The sequence below is a fragment of the Pelodiscus sinensis genome, chromosome 14, assembly GCF_049634645.1.
Source record: "Pelodiscus sinensis isolate JC-2024 chromosome 14, ASM4963464v1, whole genome shotgun sequence".
In the NCBI taxonomy this organism is placed as follows: Eukaryota; Metazoa; Chordata; order Testudines; family Trionychidae; genus Pelodiscus; species Pelodiscus sinensis.
The window spans coordinates 45,990,827-46,012,807 of NC_134724.1; the positions used below are offsets into that span (position 1 = coordinate 45,990,827).

A 21,981-nucleotide genomic window follows, 5' to 3' on the forward strand; every position below is an offset into this window, starting at 1 on the left:
GCTTTAGAGCTTACTCTGAGGAAGCTCGCCTCTCTCACCAACAAAAATTGGTCCAATAAAAGATATTGACTCACCCACCTTCTCACTAAAATCCTGGGACATGGCAACGCAACACTGTACATTCTTGCTTAGTTGGTTTGGAATACAGTTGTTTATGGGGCTCAGTTAAGCACTTTGTAGTATTACATTGTGGACCAGCATATTTTTTAATCCTTAAAGATTGTTCTTAATTTGTGACAGGACTTGCTGAGCTCCAGCACCACAGCTGTGGCTTCACGTTTCACAGCCCTCCCCCCAGGAGCGGCCCGAGGCCAGCTGCAACAGCTGGTGCCCTAGGCGGGGAGGCGCAATCAGCGCCCCTGCCTGAATGGCCGTGACGTCATCACAGGGTGCCCTGGCGCCCCATGATGTCATCATCGGGCGCCCGGGCCAGCGGCACCCTAGGCAGCTGCCTAGCTCACCTAGCTCACGGGCCGCCCCTGCCTCCACCTCCCCCCCAAAAAAATGTTCTGGACTTGCAACCTTCGTTAGGAAAATAAAACAATTGCTTGAGTCCAGGCACCTCTTTCCTTACAAATTAAGCGGTGTTTAAAGGATCCATTTTAAATTGCATCCAAAATTAGCTGCTAGATTTTTTTTGCAAAGCATTATTCTTGTATATCCCAATATACTGTAATTCCGAAGTGAGTAAATATCAGCCTGCAGGTCATAGAATCATAGAATACTAGGACTGGAAGGGACCTCGAGAGGTCATCGAGTCCAGCCCCCCGCCCTCATGGCAGGACCAAATACTGTCTAGACCATCCCTGATAGACATTAATCTAACCTACTCTTAAATATCTCCACAGATGGGGATTCCACAACCTCCCTGGGCAATTTATTCCAGTGTTTGACCACCCTGACAGTTAGGAACTTTTTCCTAATGTCCAACCTAAACCTCCCTTGCTGCAGTTTAAGCCCATTGCTTCTTGTTCTATCCCCAGAGGCCAAGATGAACAAGTTTTCTCTCTCCTCCTTATGGCACCCTTTTAGATACCTGAAAATGGCTATCATGTCCCCCCTCAGTCTTCTCTTTTCTAAACTAAACAAACCTAATTCTTTCAGCCTTCCTTCTTAGGTCATGTTCTCTAGACCTTTAATCATTCTTGTTGCTCTTCTCTGGACCCTCTCCAATTTCTCCACATCTTCCTTGAAATGCGGTGCCCAGAACTGGACACAATACTCCAATTAGGGTCTAATCAGCGCAGAGTAGAGCGGAAGAATGACTTCTCGTGTCTTGCTCATAACACTCCTGTTAATGTCAAATCCGGTTCACCAGGGTTAGCCCCTGGCAGGCTGCTGCCACTGTATTTACCAGCACCTCTGCAGTATGAGTGATCACAGCTCCCGTTGGTCACAGATTGCCGTGTCCCAGTCTGTGCCACTTTCCACAGTTCCCATTGGCAGAGAACAGTGATATGAGGCCAACAGGAGATGCCATTGGCTGTACCTGCAAAGGTGCAAGTAAATATAGAAGTGGCAGCCTGCCAGGGAATAAGCCTGGCAAACTGCCACCATTTTTATTGCACATCTTTGCTGCCATTCGTAATCATATGGCATAGAAGCATACTGGGGAGATAAGTGTGAGAGCTGCGAATGTTCATATGACCATTTTAATAAGTTTAGCAACTGGGCCTGGTTGAAAAGTGCACCATGCAAAGAAACTGAGATTGTATCTGTTACTTGCAACAATGAGTGGCAGGCAGTTAAAAGAGGCAAGGGAAGACAATGCCGTTCCTGGATATTCATGCTCAACCGCCCCCCTCTTCCTATCCCTATTCTGACCATTTGAGCAGGCTCCCACAGCAGGCTGTTCCTGGAGAATCTTGCATCTTCCCAGACCTATTAACAAAACATTGACCCTCAGAAAGAGCCATTAAATGGTAATGAAGATGTTTAACAGGCATGGTCAATCTAGGTATATACTATCAGTTTTTGAATTTACTGACAAAAATAACAAGGAGTCCTGTGGCACCTTATAGACTAACTGAAGTGTAGGAGCATAAGCTTTCGTGGGCAAAGACCCACTTCGTCAGATGCATCTGACGAAGTGGGTCTTTGCCCACGAAAGCTTATGCTCCTACACTTCAGTTAGTCTATAAGGTGCCACAGGACTCCTCGTCGCTTTTGCAGATTCAGACTAACACGGCTACCCCTCTGATACCTGACAAAAATAGTTGTGCTTTACTGTACTATGTCTACAGAATATTAGTTTAAAATTTGCTTCAAATATTTCATTAGTTTGTGGCTGAAGATTATAAAATCACATATCTAAAATCACATATCTAAACCCTTGCACAGATTTTTGGATGCACAAACTGAGTACATTGCTTAGATCTTCAGAGATAATTTTAAATAAATTTTCCCAAAGCCTACCCTTATCTAAAATATACATATTAATGTTAATTATTAGAGCACGAAAACTCGCTTCTAAACTCTTTCTGTCCATCCCTGTCTTCTTTCAAGGGCCCCTGTTGAAGAGAGCCCTTAAAGGGACAACATCCCTTTTCTTCCAGATAGCTGGACAAATGTTTCCCTTTCTTTACTTTTGATTGTTTGAGTAACTAATTTTAAAAGCAGCCTCCACCAAAATCATTACCATACAAACATAGGCAGTGCATAGTGGGTGTCGCCCCTCTCCCCCACACACACACTTGCCCCCGCTTGCTTCATTCACGCACCAGTATCAGGGAGGGCTCAGGCCCAGCAGTTCCAGCCCACATGGCACCGCTTCTCGCTGCTCTGGGGAGTGCTGAGAAGAGGCAGGTGGTAAGGAATGGAGCACAGGCAGGGCAAGAGCGGAGAGAGGTGGGGTGCGCAGCCCTCCTCCCCCCCCATTCCCTTCCATGCATTGCCACTGGTTAGAAAGATATAAAATCTTTTGTTAGGCCTAAAATCTTTGGAAACATATTTTAATATTAACATATGGTGAAATTTCATACATATGTCTATTGTTATGGAAATCACACAAAATAAATTAGGGTTCCCTTTTTCTAAAAGCAGTGAACTTTGTTATGAACACACTAAATTGCTTTAACTGATTCATTTAGAATAAAGTCTGTTTCACTGCATTAAGTATGCAGCAATCTGAAACGAATACTTTATTCAGGCTTAAGAGTACACTTTAAAATTATCTTAGAAATACTGATTAAGAAAATGTAAATCAGAAGAGGTACATCGTGTAGTCTATAATATTTAATCTTGTATTTATCAGGACAGCTTCCTACAAAGTTTTTGCAAATAAACCTGTGACAAACTTCAAGGTATTGTAAAAAATCTGTGATTGATGTTTTTTATTCCCAAATTTGGTGCTTTTAATTAGGTACCTTTTTCATGTCCAAGCTGGCATACAGTGGAAAACATGCTTCAAGGGGTGTTTTTTTCAAATGTCACTTACAGGTAACTGGCTGGAAGGGGTGAGCAGGAAAGGGGAGAGAAGACAAGAGGGAGACAGTAGGGAAAGGCTTGAGTGTGCCCATGCTTTCAGGCATAATTTAGAAGAAACTGAATTATTTTTATTTTTCAGATTCAGAAGGAATTATGAGACATTCAAATCCTAATTCAGAAAAATACTTAAGTGTATGTTTTAAATCCTGAATTTGCAACAGCTCCAAAATTATATTTCAATTATAATTAGTATCTTTTGTAACAGTTAACTCACTTTACTTTCCGCAAGGTCTCAGTTCGGCAAAGTACTTGTGTGCTTAAACCAGGCATTTCCTTCAGTGCTTTGTAAAAGGTACAGGCTGGATGGCAGTGAAAACTAAATTACTGGTATCAATCCATGGAACAGTAACAAAAGCTGTTTAAGTTTCCCTCATTACCCTACTGATATGCATCAGTCTGGATGGTGAGAGGGTAACTTGTTTCCCATCACCCCTCCAATCTTTGGCCTTTCTTGAGTAGACCAAGAGGGAAGTCAGCTAATGCCAGTTGTAATTGTTTGTTGTAATGTGGACAGCTGGAACTAGAGGGTGATCACCCACTCCATAAATCTCTAGCTCCATAGATCACCAAGTCTGTAAACAGATGGCGCAAGATTCAAACTAGGAGAGACCAGGTCTGTGTTCCATTACCAGTTCCTTGAATCATCCCTTTAAAAAATGCAGTTAGGATCCACTAAACAATATAGAGCTAGGCCTCTTTCCCAAGAAATGTTTTATACAGAACTACCAGCAAAGCATAGCTCCTCCTAGCTAATGAAGTTTTATAATAAGAATAAAATTGCAAAGGCCAATCAAGCTTATTTTTACCATGTAAAAATGCTTATTTCTGGTGTTCTTGCCATGTGTAATATATTATAATTGCTTGTAGCTGTTTAAATTTAGTAGCACACATATCTTTCAGTAATCTGTGCGTATTTTTCCTTTCTTTTTTAATAATCCAGACACAAAAGATCAAATGCTAAAAAGAAAAATGAGAATAGTAAGAACAAAAATGGACAAAGACATTTAGAGACTGTTGTATACAAAATATCAAATTAAACATCAGCACATTAGGTTTGTTTGTTTTGATGGCAACAGATGAAGCTCACCACAGTGTTGAACTACAGGTTGAACCTCAGTAGTTCCCATAACCTTGACTGATCCAATCAAAAGTAGCAAAATCCTAGCAAAAGTCATCCATGAAATCTACTTCCATATTGGTTTTGCAGTAGATTTGTGTTCTGGGAAAAATAATAGCATGGATATATAGATATAGATATAGATATAGATATAGATATATAATGGGAAAAATTGACTGAAGGGAGTCCAATCAATCTTGAAAATGAAATTTAAAAACATCAAATTTCTTAAAGCAAGGACCCTGGCAGAAATATGTGAGCCCAAAGGGAATTTTAAAAAGAAAGTAAGTTGTAGAGTGGGCTACTTAAAGCACCTAAGGAGTTGAATCCCTTACTCTCAGGCTCTTTTGAAAATCTCAACTGTTAGAAGTAAAAAGAGGAAGCTTTGCAATGTTACTCAAGAGTGAGGTGGAGTGCCCATTGTAATATTGTTAATGAGGTATTTTTGGAAATTTCTGAACCAACATGATGTACAAGAATGATACAAGATATGAGAGAGAGAGAGAGAGAAAGAGAGAAAGTGAGTGTATGCATTGGGGAGGAGGGAAGAGTTGAGAAAACATGCTTTGAGTTATACGCAGGAAGTATATAGTTAAGAAGTAACATTGGAAAAAAAATGTGAATGTTAATGTACCACAGAAGCAACGTCTCTGGAAGAATTGCAACCAACAGTATTGCACTGAAATGATTTGTTTACTAATTAGTGATGGTTAACAATGATTGGATTAGGACAGTGGTTTTCAAACTTTTTTTCTCATGACTCAGTTGAAGAAAATTGTTGATGCCTGCCACGCAATATAATGAGACTGCAATTTTGGCTCTGGGGTGAGGCTGAGAATGAGAGCTTTGGGATGTAGGAGGGGGCTCTGACTTTGGCGGGAGGAGGCTCAGGACTGGGGCAACAGGGGATTACTTTGAGCTGCTCCTGGTAAGAGGTACAGCAGGGATACTAAGGCAGGATTCCTGCCTCTCCTGGCACCCCAGACCATGCTGCGTCCAAGAAATTTCCAGCAGCAAGTTCTCAGCCAATGAAGTGTGGAGCTAATGTTTGGGGCAGGGGCAGTGCATGGTCCCTGTGTGCTCTCTCTTCCCCCCCCCCCCCCGCACCTAGGAGCCGGCCTGCTGTGCAGTCTGGTCACCTGATCCCCCTGCAGCCACAAGACCCAGTGCCTGACATTACACAACCCAATACGTGGTCATGACCCATAGTTTGAAAACCACTGGATTGGGTTTGGCTGACCCTTTCCTGAACCTTTTTATCACTCTGTGTTGGCTCTAGCTGTCGCACCCTGCAGCATGACCAATAGACTTCAAGCCATGCTCTGCAATCCATCTCAATATCAATGCCAGGGGTCTAGAAAAGACCTCACAGCCACCATCCTCTTTGCCAGCATTAGGTTGTCACTATTGTATATAAATGCCAGTTGGAGCACCCAGATGTAAAATGGGGTGTCCTGCCTCAAGCCCCAAAGTTTGAAAATGGAGCCATGTATGTCTCGTGCTGTTCTTTTGAGAAACCGGTTATTGAATTCATCCATTCCCCTTTCTCTCTGCTCACGCCCACTGAGTGTGTCTATGTAAGGAGAAAAAAATCTGGAATGGAGGAGAAGAGCTTTGAAGAACTACCATAACTTAATTCTGATCACCGTGCCTATACCATCCTTCCCTCTCCACCCCACCCTTTCATCTCTCTTGCTCGTTTAGATTGTAGGCTCATTGAAACAGGGACCTGTCTTTTATTATGTTTGTATAGTACCTAGCACAATGGAGCCCTGACCTGATTTGGGGCCTTTTGCCACAATAGTAATACAAATAATATTAATGAGCATTGAATAGTATCATTAACACTTCCAGGATAGTTCTTGCTCTTCATTTCATTGTGTTCCCATTGTTGAAAGAACGTGGCTAATAAATGTCTATTTCATCTCCCATGGTACAGTGTTCTGCAGAATGTGGTACAGGAGTGCGAACACGGTCAGTAGTTTGCATGACCAACCACGTCAGCAGCCTACCACTGGAGGGATGTGGGAATAACAGACCCTCTGAGACAACCCCCTGTGACAATGGACCGTGTGTGGGTAAAGTGGAGTGGTTTGCTGGAAGTTGGAGTCAGGTAAGTTTTACATCAAAATGATGTATTTCTATTTCTCACAGCCATTTTTTATCAACATGACAATTATTTAAAGTGGGAAAGCAGTTTGCTTATGCACCTTTAGGACTAATTGTATCTCATGCAGCATATTACAAACTGGTTGTGTGTTTATTTTTTGTTCAGTTGGTAGGATACGTATTTGCAGTCATTTTCTCCCCCTGTTTTTATCACTTGGATGAAATTATTATGATTTGCATGAAAATAAGATTTTTGTTCCTTTTTTCCTGTATTATTACTGTTGTATCTCTCTCTAATATTTTTTATGCTTCTGCCCTAGGACAGCTGAGGATCCCTCTGCAGAGGGATATAAACCCAGCATAGCCAGCTCTATGCTACCCTTTCCCTCCCCCATGGTATAGGCAATTACAGGCAGTCCCCGACTTACGCAGATCCGACTTACGTCGGATCCGCACTTACGAACGGAGCTTTCTCGCCCCGGAAGTCGGGGCGAGAAAGCCCCGTTCATAAGCTGCTCCGGTGCCCCTGGTCTGCTGGAGACCGTCTCCAGCAGACCAGGGGCACCGGGTGGGTTCCCGCGCTTCTGAGGCTTTGCCAGAGCAAAGCCTCAGAAGCGCGGGAACCGCTGCTGCTGCCCCTTGAGACCCGGTGCCTGTGGTCTGCTGGGGACGGTCCCCAGCAGACCACAGGCACCCGGACTGAAGCCGCAGCCGCGGGGGGGTCCCGCGCCTCTGAAGCTTTGCCAGAGCAAAGCCTCAGAGGCGCGGCACCCCGCTGCCGCTGCGGCTCTGCTCCCCGTGTCCCTGGTCTGCTGGGGGGGGGGCGCAGCTAGTGTGCTCCCCCCCCCCAGCAGACCAGGCTTTTGTTTTGGACTCTGGGGCAGAGCAGCTGGGGCGCTGCCGATTGGTCCTGCAGCGCCCGTGGGCACTACTGGACCAACCCGGCAGCACCCCAGCTGCTCTGCCCCAGGTCCTGATTCAGCCGCTGCTGGTCAGTTTCAGCAGCGGCTGAATCAGGACGTCTGGGGCAGAGCAGATGGGGTGCTGCTGGGTTGGTCCAGTAGCACCCCAGCTGCTCTGCCCCAGGCGTCCCCAAGTCAGCTTCTGCTGAAACTGACCAGCGCTGACTACAGGAAGCCCGAGGCACAGTTGCTCTGCCCCGGGCTTCCTGGAATCAGCTGCTGATCAGTTTCAGCAGCAGCTGACTTGGGGACGGCTGGGGTTCTTAAGTTGATTCTGTATGTAAGTCAGAACTGGCGGTCAGTTTCAGCAGCGGCTGAATCTGGATGCCAGTTCCGACTTACATACAGATTCAACTTAAGAACAAACCTACAGTCCCTATCTTGTACGTAACCCGGGGACTGCCTGTATTTAATGAGGAGACCAGAGTCAGGGAGTGAATATGGTGAGGCACGCTGCCCTGGCTGGCAAAGCTGTCAGCAGAGGACTGGACTAGCCAGCGTAACTTAGCCCATCACTTAGGCTGAGTTATGTTTCATATGGGGTTTGTTTGGCCCCACTATTCAAAAGCATGGAAAGCAAAGTTGGGGCTACCCACCTTCCCAAATCCAGGTATATCGTTTTCATTGTATGACAACACAGTCCTGTTAACAGTAACTAATATAATATTACAAATCTCTAACTAAGTTAGTTATAAGCAACAAGACTTAATGAAACAGTGGTTTTTAAATGCAATATTTCTTCATTTTAAAATAAAAACAGGGAGGGACGATCTGATAAATATAGGCTGTGTTCCCAGAACTCTTTTGGAGTGATGTTTTTCACAACATATCAGAAACTTAATGCAAAAAAACCAATAGCAAAACATGCCTCCATTACACTTGATATTTATAAGTTTAATGACTGCTTTCAGGCACCAGTGAAAAGAATTTGTTTAATTTAAAAAAAAAAAAGAGGACAAGTTCTTCTTACTACTTTGCCACAGTTAAAACTATTCAGTGATATTCCCTTAGATTTATAATAGCCCAACCTTTACTGTAGAACTACTTGATGATGCTCAGCAAGATTAACGAGTGAAAGAATTACAAAGCATTCCTCTCTACCACCAGCGCCAGTCCAGTTCTATTTAGGTCCTGTCATTTTTGCCAACCTAACTTTTCTGGTAAATCTACCCTGTAGGTGGAGCTACACTGGTGAAAGGCACTTTGCCAAATCAAGACGGGCTGTGCTGATATAAAGCTTTAATACTGGTATAACCCTAGCTACACTAGTGGAGTTTTGCTGCTCCGTGTTGTCTTAGCTAATATGGAAAAACTCCTAAGTAGAGACAAAACAGTCTCCTTTTTGGAAACTGAGGCTATGTCTACACTACACTGATGTATTGGAAAAAGGTTCATAAATTGAGCTCCGCAATTTGCGTACCTTTTTCCAATAGTTTTTTCGAAAGAGGCTTTTCTGAAATTTGGCCCATCTACACTGGGCCAAATTTCAGAAAAGCCTCCTCTTTCATGGGAGGAGGAAGACAGGGTTTCCGAAAGAACAGGGTTTCTGGAAGACAAGGTTTCCACACACCAAAAAAAAGAAAAAAAAAGTGGAAGAGCAGATGCATTCCCTGGACGCAGCAGAGTTTTTCCCGGATACCGGTGGTATCTGGGGAAAAAACCCATAGTGTAGACACAGCCTGAATTAATTTAATTTAATCCCATTACAGTACTCTAATTTGTGAAGTATATATTGACCCAGTTTCCTAAGAAAAATGAGAATGTCAGAAAGCTATGGACATTGCTTCTGGCATTTAAGGGAATTCAAAACCCAGCATTTGTGTCTTCTGACCCATCATCATACAGCCATTGCCAGGCTGGGACACCAGCAGGAAGGCATGTAAGGGTGTGTCTGCAATGTAAGGCTTAACTCAAAATAAGCTACGCAAATTGAGCTACATCAGTTGTGTATCTTATTTTGAGATGGGGAGCGTCTACACAGCACTTATTTTGAGACAGAGCACTCTTCCTCTGTCTTCCCTTATTCCTCATACAATGAAGGTTACATGAGTCAGAGTAAGAAGTCCTCCAGCTTGACAGTATTTTGACACTATTTTGAAATAACTGCCTGCTGTGTAGACATGGGCTAAGTTATTTTGGAATACTGCTGGTTATTTCAAAATAGTGTTGCAGTGTAGATGTACCCAAAGTCACCACTAAAGCACTAAGCAGGAATAGATAAAAGTGGTGCTGATGTATCTGCCCCGGACCAGATTTGAACCTGAGACTTCTAAAGCTTAGCAGAGGAGCCGCTACAGCTTGAGCTATAAAGCCAGCTGGTCCTCAGCTTATGTTGTAGAGCTGCCTTGGTCTTATCTATTACTGTAAGTGGTCTAAGTGCCATCGCATGGGACAGTGAACCACTGTAGTTGTGTGGGTTACACTAAGGGTGTTAACTAACGAGTAATTTACTAGTTGAGAAGTCAATGGAATTTCAAAGGAGGAATGCAGAACTCCGCGTGCAGCTCAGGGCTAGCGGGAAGTCCTGCTGACTCCGAGCTCCACGAGGGCACTTATCCTTTGAAATCCACAAGAGCCCCTGGGGACATCCCGCTGGCCCTGGGCTGCATGCAGCATACCAGCTTTGAAAAATACAAGAGTTCCCAGTGGAGAAGGTGAGAGTACCTGAATGGAAATTACCTATTGTAATGCAAAATCTACTCCATATATTTATTTAGACCTTGATTCAGGGTGTCAAGTTTGCATATGAATGCCAGCTCAGCAGTTTCTCTCTGCAGTCTGTTTTTGAAGTTTTTCTGTCTGAAAATTTCAACTTACAAGTCTGAAACTATGTGCCCAGGCAGGATAAAGTGCTCCCCCACTGGCTTTTGGATGTTGCCATTCTTAATATCTGGTTTGTATCTTTTGTGTATTCTGTTTGTCCGATGTACATGGCAGAGGAGCATTGTTGGCATGTGATGACATATATTACACTAGTTGATGATGTCGTTTCTTATGGTACTCCTCAGTGGGATAAGAGGGATGGTGGCCTGTAGAGTGCAGTGTTGGAGAATTATCAAGCAGCCTCCTGTTTGTAATCTGACCTATTCATGATGACTACAGTGCCTCCTTTGTCAGTCCTTTTGATTATAATATCATAGTTTCGCTTGAGGATGTGGATGGCATGGTGTTCTGCATGTCTGAGGTTATGGGGTGAGGAGGTGATGCTGCTTGTCCAAAATTTCAGACTGTACACATCGGTGTGACCATCAGGAGGAGTCCACGTAGAATCTTAGTTCTTGTAGCGTTGGTAGGATGGTATCAATAGGGCAGTGTGCTGTTCAGAGAAGTGGTGGAAATATTCCCTGAATTAGAGACAGCAAAAGTAGGCTTCTATGTCCAAAGACGCCGTTTTGGGAAAGCAGGGAGCGGGGAGCAGCCATGTGTACTGGGAAGACACTGCTTGCTTTTCATCCTGTTCCCCTGACTATCAGGGAGCGAGAGGAAAGTACTTGGATTCCATGCATGCTTCTCACTCCTGGGTGGTGAAGGGAGAGGGCAGAGGAGTATTCACAGAATCCAAGTAGTTTCTCCTCACTCCGATAGTCAGGGGAATAGAAAGAAAAGCAAGTTACTTCCCAGTACACACAGCTACTGCCCCTCCCCCTTCTCTCCCAAAACAGTGCCCTTATTTATGTCATTGCAGAACTGTCTCATGAATGTGCAGGGGGAGGGAAAGAAAAAGAGCCCTCATAATAGGACAGACTCTTCTGCCAGCCTAAGTGTGTAGCTGGATAGATTAACAATGCTGCTGAGTCTGGGGTACCGTTATTGTGGGCCGTTGTGGCGTGTAGGCGTTTGGATACCGTAGGGTCCCTTTTTTCTGTAGAGAAGTAAAATGTGTGTGTGGTAAATGACTTACCTTGTTTTATAAAGCCCAGCCATGTGGAAGGTTGGTTTTGTAAGAGAGTCTCTCCATCTGAGGGCTCTTTCCTGATCTTCTCCTGCTTTCTATAGGGTAGTGGTTCCCAACCGCCGGGCCCCGGTCAGCTGGCTGCCGGGCTGCCAGAGCTCAAGCCGGCTGTTCACGGTGCCTCAGCTCCAGCAGCAGTGGCTGAGGCACAGCAGGGGGAGGCAGAACAGGAGGCACCTTCCTCCCTCCTCCACACTTGGAGAGGGAGGGCGCGCGAAGGGGGAGGGAGCATATGTGCCGCCAACGGCCGCTCCCCTGCCCGCTTTTGCCAGTGGTGGCAGTAGGGCTGAAGCGGTGGCAGGAGGAGGAGGCGCCTCCCTCTCTCCTCTGTAATGGCAGGTATCCAGGGGTCCGTGCTCTTCCTGAGTCTCAGCTTTTGCCGCTGGCAACGCTAAGGCAGCAGGAGGAGGAGGAGGCACCTCCCCCACTGGGTAATGGCAGCCCGACCAGCGCTCTGCGCCTCCCCGCCCATGGGGGTGCAGGACACACTTGGGGAGAGAGGGCACACGCAGCAGTGACAGCCATGCACGCTCTAGGGAGAGCAAAGGGGTGTTGGGTGAGGGCATGGTGGGATCATGGGGCAAGTGGGTGTTGGCATGGGCTATAGAGGGCATGGGCTGTAGGGGGAGGTGTAGAAAGGTGTTAGGCACTGGGGAGCAAGGACCTGGTTTGGTACTATGTGCTCAGGCAATTGTATTCCATATTTGTATATTCCTTATTTGCATAAGGAATCTGCAAATAAAATGTTACCTGACCACCAAAGGTTTGTGAATGGGTTTGCATAAATAAAGTTGGGAACCACAGCTGTAGAGGGTGCTGATCAGATGATCTTGTAGTTTCTTGGAGAGTGTGTGGCAGTTTCTCAATGTACTCTGTGTAGTATGTTGATTGTAATGGATTTTTCACTTTCAGTCCCTTTTGGAATGATGTCCATTTGTTTGTACTTGGAAAGGAAGAAGAGGCCTGTCTGTCTTTCTGTCTGTTGCTGCCCAATTTAGATTATATAGCAAAGAAGATGAAAGACACTTCTCCCCACAACTTTTAGTGAACTTCTGCTGAGGAAGAAGAATCTCTGCTATCTGAAAACAATACTGCACCTGCAATGGCAGCTGCAGCTTCTCCTTTGCTGATGAACAGTGGCTGTCTCCTGTAGAAAATTCTTTCAGGCATTAACAAAAGTTGAGAATATTGTCTGTTGTGTCTCAGGTTTTCCCCTGAATTCCAAGTGCTATGAGATATTTCCCAAATCTTACTGGTCTTTGACCAAAGGCTGCCTTCCATTTTAAATGTACTTAGAACACTTAAGGATACCTCAGTGAATTGCTGTCAAATTAAAGGTGTTAAACATATTGAACACTGGATACCAGCAGTTGTACAGAACATTTGCAGGCCTCTTACATCTTTCCATAGGTCTGTTCATTACATTTGTGAGCATTCAGTGACACACAGTGTTGCAGTTGGGAGCAAGATGCTAGTAGGAGGATAAATGCTGCTCCTTCACAAAGCTAATTGCAACCAGATCACGAGTTAGGAATCCTGTCAATAGTGGGTATTTTGTAGTAGGGAATGGAACTTGAGGAGGGCATTAACATTGGCATATATCAAAGTTACAGTTGAATAGTCTTTAGCTCTCTCCAAAGTTGTTGAAGTGTTTTTGACATCTATGTGCATGTGGGTTTCTTGCAGAAGTGGCTAGAATGTGTTCTTTACGAAGAGAAATCTTACTGCAGTCAGAATCACATATGTTGCTCTGCACGCTGTTTAAATACTAGGTAATGATTTATTGACAGTTGTTGCTCAAGTCCTGGATGTTGTGAAGAACAGCAGTTTATTATTAAATAAAATTATAGTTTTAGCTTTCACCACCATTATTGTGAAAATCAGTAATAAAATAGCAACAGGACTCCAACTGATTTGCCGAGGAGTTGTGCTTTATTCAACAGATTTTCAGAAACCACCTCTAAATTAAATTATCTGATATACCAAAATACTTTAAAAAATAAGTCATTATAGAATTTCAGAGATGTCGAGACAATGCAGTGGTTATCACCTCCCACCCTAAAGCAGTATTCCAAAGTTTTAAATCATAAAAGCTTTTTACTTCAATTAAAAACACATATTGTGCAGGGCATAAGTTGAGGCAATGGGGGAAAAAAGGCATTTTAAGGTTTAAAACCAGATATTGAATCTAACTGGGCTTCAATTTTGGATTCCTTTCGAAGAAAATGTCTACCCATGCCCATTTAAAAGCAGACAGTCCCATTTCTAAGACCTGGACATTGCACTCAAAGCTCATGGATCTGTAATCAGTTTAAAATAATTATAAAACATCTAAATTAATCTCTTGCAAAAATCAATAATTTCATTCATTCCGTTTTTTTCCTGATCAAATCTCATTTACTGTATAGTAACTCATCAGAGTTCTTAGCAAACGTAATTTATTATTTTGTACTTATATTGAGTCCTGTGGTAAACCTTAGTCATAATCTGTGCATCTGTTTCCTTTGTAGCTATACTGGAGCAGAAGAAAATCTCTCATACACATTTCACCTAGGATTCAGGCCAAAAATCTGTTAGTGCTTCAAATCCTTGCAGTTATAATAAAGTACACCAAACAAGGATCATGTTATATAGTTTGCTCAAACAGATATATGTTGACAATTGTGATTATTGATTACAAATTTGTAACACACAGGATCTGTTTCATAGCTTGAACAGCATAACTGATTTAGAACAGTGTTTCTCAGAGTGAGCCGCAGGCCAAATTTGAGAAAGCTGCTAACGGACCACTCTGGTTTGTTTATTTAGTAAGTTAGCAATTTTGGCCTGTTAGCAACTTTCTCAAAGCAGGCCAGTGGTGCTTTGAGAAACAGGATCTAGAACTAAGCCAGAGGTAGTGTCTCTCTGAAACATGAGATCCCAAATTTCACTTCAGTTTCTTTATCATCTCTGAAGGTTCCAACTGCACCAAAGACTAAAAATCTCTTCACTCTTATCACACAAAGTGTCCCCCTAATAATGAGTAGTTTGAAACTACAATACTACAATACAAATGGGGAATTTCTATGAATTTAGAGGATATTAGTGAGAGTGAAATGGACTGTCTGGACAAATGGAGATAGCATACCACTGAGATAGTAAAAAGCATTGCTTCTCCATCAGACACATAGCATATGGGTTTTCATTTGCCATTTCCACTTACATTTTCCTTGTTTCACTGACCTATTACAATGTATTATGCAACTTACCCACAAAATCCTTCCTCCTTACTTCAGAGTTGGTGTTGGAGTGAATGGAATTTGACAGCAAAGTGTGGTTTAGTGTATGCTCTGGCAGGTCTTACCAAGCTGAGAATGTGCTACGGTAGCATTCAGAGTAGCAGGGAGTCTGACCATGCCTCTATTTCTCTAGGGCAACCCAGCCAAAGTGGAGGGAGTACCATAGTTACAAGGCACAAGGGCTGGAAGCCCGAATGCACTGCTGCAAAATTCTTCTGCCAAACATGCCACACAAACCACAGTAAACTGGGAAATTGAGCACAGATACTTGGGTTACCTTCACCAGTGCTCACAACCCAGGGTAGCACAGGATGTAAAACAGAAAAGAATGAAAGAACAGTCCAACTAGTTGTTGCAGGTCACAACACAAGAACACCATCATCTGATCATTAAATCAATACTGACATTGAAATCACAATATCAGTGAAAGCATATATCATATGAAGATAAACAGAACAAGAACAAAAGACTCATGGCACAATGGAAAAATGGAGAGCAAGTATTCGTAGGAAAATTTTTTACACGAGAGCAAAGACAGTATGGGTAAGTCTAAACTACATGGCTCCATTGACGGAGCCATGTAGATTAGTCAGGATGGCAAAGGGAAATGAAGCCGCGATTTAAATAATTGCGGCTTCATTTAAATAAAAATGGCCACCGCCACGCTGTGCCGATCGGCTGATTGTTGACTCAGCGTGGCAGTCTAGACGGGGAGCTGCAACCCAGAACCCTTCGTCGGCAGATCCTGTAAGCCAGGGCTCGGCACATGGAGCTGCCTGCTGGGAAAGGGGAACTTCTCCCACAGTGACAGCAGCAGCTCTCTGCTGAGCACAGAGCAGTGTCTCCCAGCCGGTAGAGAGGGGACATGTCCCTACCAACTGGGAGAGACTGGCTGCTCTTTCCTCATCAAGAAGCTGCTGCTGTCACTGAAAAATGCCTCTCCTCCTGCCAGGCAGCTCCTTGTGTGAGTCCTGAGCCCCTGGCTGGACGGGGCTCATTAAGCAGCTGCGGGGCTGTGCTACTGCACAGCTTAGAGTGAACTCTGGTACGCACAATGCAACAAACAGAAGTCAAAGAAATGGAAGATTTCTATGAAGAGCTGGGTAAGGAAATGTAGAAAAGAGCCACCTACCCAATCACCCAAAGGGTAAGAGAGTGAGAAGGAAAAGTATGTGGGGGAAAAATGGGGAAAATTGTCAAAAATAATCACAGAGTATGTCTGCTTGCATTCATAGAGACAAACCATCTCCACATAACGAACACAATATTTAAAAAAGAACATCAGCAGTGGACATGGAAAAGCCCGGTTGGAGTCGCACTGAATCAGATTATGGATGGATGGATGGATACCAGAAGACTCTTCAATGATGTAGTGGCAATAAGAGAATCAATCATTTACACAGGCTCAGATCATTGTATGTTGTGCTCAAAAATATGTGTTGACAGTGCCTATGAAGACTGTGTCAGGAGAAACCAGAAACCAAAGCGAAAATAGTACTTCAACGAAGAAGCATCTGCAGAAGAAGTGAGTGAAATGGATCTTGAGTATTAGGCCAACAAGGACATCAGTGAGGAATATGGATATTTTATCTCAGATTAACTCAGCAGCTAAGAAGGCAAAGATATTGAAAATGATGGGATGCAAGCAGAAGATCATCAAGAAAACTGAATCTGATGGTGAGGCGGTCATGCATAAAATTAAAAGAGGAATTGGTAAAGAATACAGAATATTGCCAAAGGAAATCATCGAAGAAGATCAAAGAAGGGTAGGAAAACTTCAGAAAGAAGAAGCCAAGAGAAGCAGCCAAAAAGAACAAGTGTCTGAAGAAGGTTGAAAGAGATGTTGGGCAGAAAAAGTTTATCCTGGCAGCATTGAAAATGAAAACTGTGAAAGGACATCAAAAAGCAGCAAGATGAATGAAATATGAAAATTCTACAATGATCTCTTCTCGCATTGAAATGTCCAACATACAGTATCAAGGCAGGAGGCTACAGAAGAAGATCCCAACATTATGTGGGAAGAAATCAAATATGCAGTTTGTAACATAAAGAGAGAGGAAAGCCCTGGAATAGATTATATTGGCCAGAATATCTCAAAGCAGGGGAAGATAGTCCCTTTAAAGCATTGGTGCAGTGGTTCACCATCTACATCAATAGCAAGTGTGTGTCACAGAAGAAATTGAAAACAATGCTATTGATGAAGAAAGGCAATCCAGAAGAGTGGAGCAACTGTTATCTTATCATACTCCTCTCACAAGTGAATTAGGTCTACACTCATGTCATACTCAATTGGCTTAAAAAAGAACTTTGAAATGCATAAAAGTAGAGAATAAACTGGTTTCTGCTTAGGTATTCAACAGTTGATCACATCCACCCAGTTTGGCAGCTCACTGGAAAATAAAAGGAATACAAAGTACTATTGTGTCTTCCATTTGTCAATTATAAAAATGCCTTTGACTCCGTGGAAATTAATGCTGTGCTCAACACGCTCAGCAAGTTCTGAATCAATCTGAGGTACATTTATTGGCTGGAACACATTAACTACAGTTGTTTGACAGAGATATCATTATTCAATATCCTGTGGACTATTACTATATGTAGAAGAGTCTGACAAGATGACACAGTACCAGAGCTGATGTTTGACAAACTGAACTGGAAAGAAGGAATTAGAATTGACAGATAATACTTCGCACACCTTCTCTTTATTGATGACTCTGTAATATTGGCAAAGGACACAGTAGAATTGGAAAACAAATTGCAGCAATTGCAAACATTTTCCAAGGTCATTGGGTTCCAAGGTCATTGGGAAGTGAACGCATCAAAGACAAAGTGGATGAGGAATGAGCATTGCATAGCAGGAAACATCATTGTAAATTAGAAAAATAATTGAGGAAGTCCACAAATATATTTACCGGGGTCAGCAACTGAATAGACACAATGCATTTGAAGGGGAATGCAGCAGGAGGCGAAAGGCTAGTTGGGTGAGTTTCAACACAAGATAGACATCTCTTAGTAGACGATGACCAACCCATGAAGACAAGACAAGAGCTGTTTAATTCCACTGTTCTGTTAGCAGTGCTACATGGAGCAGAAAGCTGGTCAACAATGAAAGTGCAGAAAGAAAATGTATTGTCATCCAGAGAGCAATGGCAAGGCAGATGTGTAATATTTCACTCCCTGATCACATATTGAATGGACAGATGAGAAGGAGTACAATCATGACTGATATAGTACTAGTGATGTAAGCCACAAAGCAGAGATGGGTGGGTTGTGTAGTCATCAGGCAGGACTGTAGGTGGACAGCCTGCATCAGTGACTGGATCCCCAGAGACCACAAACAGCCACTAGGCAAACCGGAATCATGGTGGGCTGATCCCATGACCAAACTCTTATGAAATGGAAAGAATGTGCTTGCGACAAAGTGCAATGATGTCGTATCGACTTGCATTTGTGGAGGATGGACCAGGACAAGCCAAACAAAGGTGGCAAATATGGATTGCAACTTGTTGCCGGTTGTCCTTTACACACTTACCACTCTGAGTTTTCCTTTGAGTTGAATAAGTTAAAAACTGAGAGAAAATGAATCTGTTGAAACATTGGATCATAGTTTACTTGTATACACATCTGTATAGAGGGTGAAATCCTGGATAGCTGGTATCAGCGGCTGGGGGAGTCTGTGCTTCCCCGAACAGCCTGGTGTGGTCCCACTCATGCTCCACCCCCAGCCTCCCCACTTCCTATTCCTCAGCAGGAGTCCCAGATGTGGAGGGGTGGCTTGGACCACACCACCCACCTTCCTGCACTCCAGGGCTGAGAGGGTGGTCTGTGGCCGTGCTGCCCACTCTCCCTTTGCACCATGGCTTCAGGGGCTACGGTTGTGCCACCCACCAATATTCCTCTGATCTTTTCCACTCAGGTGCAGGTCTTTTCCATCCTGTGCTCTGGGGCTGTTGGCTGCAGTGTGGGGAGGGGGCACAGGGGACTTTGGGCTCCAGTGAGGGAATGCCTAAGGGCTTGGACCTCAAGCGTAAGGGGCAAACCTGGGGGGCTGCCTTCCCATAGCCAACAGTTACCGCACTGCCCATGGGTGAAATTCTGAACCTGCTGAAGTTACTAGCGGAACTTCTATTGACAGAACCAAGGTTACCACATAGAACTGCATTTCTCTGAAATAGAAATAGTAGCACACGAGCTCTGTTTCATCCAGTGAAAGGGATACAAGCAGGGCAGCTTCTGAAGCTCTGGATGACTATTAGAGCTTTCTGGGTAGAGCCACTGAAGGAGGGAAGGGCAGTGATGTTCTATGCAGCCGTTAAAGAAAATGCAGCTACATTGTTTCTCCTGTTGTCCATTCTTTCCAGTAGCTCATTTGCTCATGTTCTTCCTGGTAAGAATCTGACACCGTGCCTATTGCTGTGCTGTTAAGGTAGTTCACAGCCTCTCTGCTGCAGGAATTGGATGATTTGGAGCTTTTGCTGTTTCAAAGCTATTCCCCTCTATGTGCATTTTAAAATATCCTGAGTAAACTGTATGCTGATTTTCTCAAATCACCCTGTGCTTTTTCATTGGTGCCAACGTTTTTGTGGGTATCGGGTCAGAGGATCACAAAATTCCACCCAAAACACAAACAAAATCCCCATTTTTAATAACACTCAATTGTTTTAGGTCAGAACAAGCCTTTGAAAATCATACCCTTTTATGAAACCCAGAAACCAACATGCTGCTGGAATAATCTTTTAAAGGCCTTTCAGACAATGCCAGGAACAGTATCATGTGTGTATTTAATTTTTAAACAAGTAATAAGAGCCCATATTAGCCAAATTTCCATTTTGGAACTAGAACCAGCACATAGATATGTGCAAACACTAAAGGAAAATCTGGCAGATTCAGGCGTTTTCTAAAAACCACATCGAATGAGCATTTGTAAAGCTGCAGGAATGAGCACTAACCTTCACAGGGCTAGGGATTATAATCCTGCTTGCATGAGAAGCAGCATCAGTGAACACACCCCTCCTTTTTAAAAATGGCATACAAAGAAGTGTGCTGGTAGCAACAGTGTTGGATTTCTCTGGGAATTCTGATTGGGCCCATACCAAATAGGGTATTGCCAGACTGGATCAGGTTTACAGTACATCCTGCCCATGACCCGGTCTCTGTCAGGGGTCAGTATCAGAGGAAAGTGTCTCCTCTTCCCCCGTGTGTAACATACTGTTCTCTAGTAGGTACAGATTGGGCTCACTACCTCTGTAATTGGTGGGGCTGGCTGGGCTCACTATCTCTGTAATTGGTGGGGCTGGCTGGCCAGAAGGAAAAAGAGCTTGTTGTCTCCTTTAAGGACTCCCTCTGCAACTACTGCAAAGGGGCAGGTAAGGAAAAGTTTACTGGATAGAGTGGGAAACAGATGGAATGGGTCAGCACTGAGGGAGGATGGACACTGCCTTTCCAGCTAACCAAGAAAGTATTTATATATACCACAGTCCTGGAGAAGTTCTCTTTCGCTTGGACTAGTCTGAAGCACCCATCCTCCCATAACCTGGGTTCTTCTTGACTCGCTCTGGGTATTACACAAGTTGCTCCTTTTCCCTCACCATCAATCTGGGTGAGGTGGGACGGGTTTTTGCCTTCCCCACAGCAGGTTTGGGACTCAGTCAGGATAGGACAGGGAGAGTTATGTTTAAATGTCATAGCTTAGTAGGTTAGGCTTTTGGAATATATCCAGTGCAGGTACAGTATACTACCATTCATCCAAAACACTACTATCCTAGCTTTGAGGCGATCAGAATGCCTTCCTTCCCTTCCTACCTTGTGCTGGTGGACAAGGAGGGGTTTCAGATAATGCAGAAAACTGGAATACACAGCAGAGACCCACTGGCCAGGACTGAGAGGAGGACAAGCCCTCAGTCACATGGGAGGCCACCCTATTGCTGGATGGCTCCTGTAGTAGCTCAGGGAGTGTCACTGGAATGAGCAAGGGGACCTAGACAGCAGAGTTGCAGAGGACTACTCCCTCTGACACTGAATCCCTGCAGGCACAGAGCAGATATGTGGAGTTAATTTAGAGATTATGGGGTTGCTTGGTGATTTTTATCAGTTGGGTTTTTTCTTTTGCTCGGTGTTTGCAGAAACAAACATACGTAGGAACAAGTCATTCGCAAACAACAGGTCATATAGGCTTGTAACATTTTAGGTAACCCAGTGATGTAAGGACTGTTGTATAGAAGAGAAAAGATCAGCCATGATAATAATACTTCGTTTTCATATAGTGCTTTTCACCAGTAGATACAACAGCAGTCCTGATTTTACAGATGGGAAGGATGCGTGATAAGAGTGTGTAGGCACTTGCCGTGGGTTACCCAGCTGGTCATTGGCACTGTATCCACTAGGTCACACTGCCTCTCTGAATGTCACCTGTGATCGTTATAGTCACATACAGGAAGCAGTGAGATCTCTGTCCTTCAGGATATTGTTGGGTTTGTCTTCTCTTCTGCTCTGACCCTTGGAGGAATGCATTGGTGAAGGCACATGTTTTGCAAAGATGAGTTTTCCTAGTCTCATTTCGGGGAGTGTTTCAGAACTTAGAGGCTGCTGTAAAGATTGGGTGCAATGAAGTGAATATTGGTAAAGAATTTTGCAAGGTCCCAAAATAGCTGGTCCTTGAAATAATATGGTTTAATCCCAGTAGGAATTAGTAGAGCAGTCAGAGATTTGTGAAGTCGATCCAGGTGTGACTGTCTTTCAAGCTGTAGCATACAAGTGTAATTTGTTCTCATCAATTCAGCCCACTTACTATATACCAGCTGCAGCTTCCTCTTAAACATCTTGTCTAGATCCAAGAGTTACAATAAGTAGACAATGCAAGAGCCGCCATGGCCAAGCCATATTCATAGTAGAATGGATGGATCTTGTTAACGAGAAACAGAAAAACTTTTGATGACTGTCACCTTTTATATTGGTAGTGATCCCATACTATGAATATTAGGCTCTGCACTATGTGTTTGTACAGTGCCTAGCACAAGGGGGTCCCAGTCCATGGCTGTAGCTCCTACGTGCCACTGCATTATAAAAAATAAATACTAA

The 21,981-nt window shown here is 43.7% G+C and overlaps 1 protein-coding gene across 3 annotated transcripts in view; it reads left to right on the forward strand.

The window, feature by feature from the left end:
* The window catches only part of THSD4 (thrombospondin type 1 domain containing 4), a 680,148-nt gene that overhangs the window by 620,958 nt on the left and 37,209 nt on the right, over positions 1-21,981 (forward strand). For all 3 annotated transcript variants that reach the window (XM_075897742.1, XM_075897743.1, XM_075897744.1), the window contains one exon: positions 6,543-6,716. In XM_075897742.1, coding sequence (XP_075753857.1) covers positions 6,543-6,716 — 174 coding nt within the window. The remainder of the gene's footprint in view (positions 1-6,542; positions 6,717-21,981) is intronic.